Below are 1309 nucleotides of genomic sequence, written 5' to 3'. Positions count from 1 at the left end.
CTAGATTTGAAAGCTGCCACCTATTGTTGAAGCGCGGTCGATCGTGTTTTCATCCGAAGGTGAAACTTCATGCAACTGAAATAAATCCATTTAATTAGAAAACATTCCAGAGTGACATTTATGTTGCTTTTGATGTTGTTTTGATTACATTTAAAAAAAAGAATATGTAGATTTCAACAGTTTTATCAATTTAATTCATTAATACTGATAATTATATCAGTTTATCTGTTCTTATATATTTCATATAATGAGATACTGAAATAACATTTCTCAGGAATACTGCAAAAAAAAAGTATCTCACGTCACAGTTGTTTTGCGATAGTTCTTGTAAAATTTTAAATTTCATAGAATTTGTCTTTTTTTTTTTAAAATTATGGACAATAAGGGGTTAAAATGTAGTAGCAGCATAGTAAAACACGGTAGCATTCAGAGGTTTGACATTTTTGCACTTTCACTCATTAATGAGAAGTTAATGATACAAATACAATATGGTGTTCGTTGAAAAATATGAAGTTATGACTGTTTAATAAGCTCGGGTCAAAAATGACCCGGGAAGAGTCTAATGCGATTTAAGGGTTAAAGAGGCTTTTCCAGCAGTCAGAGATGTACATTTATCCGTCTGTCTCTCAGAGCGAGGTAGTCTGCAGTTTCTCTCAGCTGAGGTGCAGGAAAACTGTAGTTCAGGGATTTGAGCGACAGGAAGTGGCTGCTGCGACCTGGACGCACAGGAAGTGCTTGAGTCCGTCACGTCTGTCTGTCATGGTACCTCAGTAATGTGTCAGTCATTTCACAGAGCAAGCTGGTTTCCAGGTTCTCAGTGCTCTGCGTTGATCTCTTGCAGCTGGAGAACGCCAAGCAGGCGGCGGTGAAGAACAGCGACTTCGCCTCGTCGACGAGAGAAGAGCTGGCGGGAACTAAACTCAGACTGGAGTCTCAGTCGCTGCAGATCAACAACCTGCAGAAACAGGTAATGATCCTATAGCTGAAAAGAGGTTTTTAGTTCAGATTTGGTCATTTTAAGCTCATCTACACTAATGTTCAAAATACTTTTTTTCCCCAGCAAGGATGTTGTAAATTGATCAAAAGTGACAGTAAAGACATGGATATAATTTCTTCATGAAAAATCTATTTTTTATTTATTATTTATAACTAATGTTCAAAAGTTCAGATTCAGTAATTTAATTAAGAAATTATTACTTTTATTCAGTAAGGATGCATAACATTTTTCAAAAGTGGCAAAGGCATTATTATTTATTCATGAAAAATATAAATGTTAGTGGATATTGAGTAATTTTTAAATATATATATA

The 1309-nt window shown here is 35.1% G+C and overlaps 1 protein-coding gene across 1 annotated transcript in view; it reads left to right on the top strand.

The window, feature by feature from the left end:
- Nucleotides 1-793: 793 nt before the first annotated feature.
- Nucleotides 794-1309, top strand: part of LOC107579574 (lamin-L(III)-like) — a gene marked incomplete at both ends in the record, with an annotated part of 1548 nt that continues 1032 nt past the window's right edge. Inside the window, one exon of the mRNA XM_016265389.1 lies at nt 794-967. Coding sequence (XP_016120875.1) covers nt 794-967 — 174 coding nt within the window. The remainder of the gene's footprint in view (nt 968-1309) is intronic.

Source organism: Sinocyclocheilus grahami, unplaced genomic scaffold, assembly GCF_001515645.1.
Source record: "Sinocyclocheilus grahami isolate Dianchi unplaced genomic scaffold, SAMN03320097.WGS_v1.1 scaffold18277.1, whole genome shotgun sequence".
Classification (NCBI taxonomy): domain Eukaryota; kingdom Metazoa; phylum Chordata; class Actinopteri; order Cypriniformes; family Cyprinidae; genus Sinocyclocheilus; species Sinocyclocheilus grahami.
The sequence above is the reverse complement of the archived record's forward strand: the minus strand, read 5'-3'. Positions and strand labels throughout refer to the sequence as shown.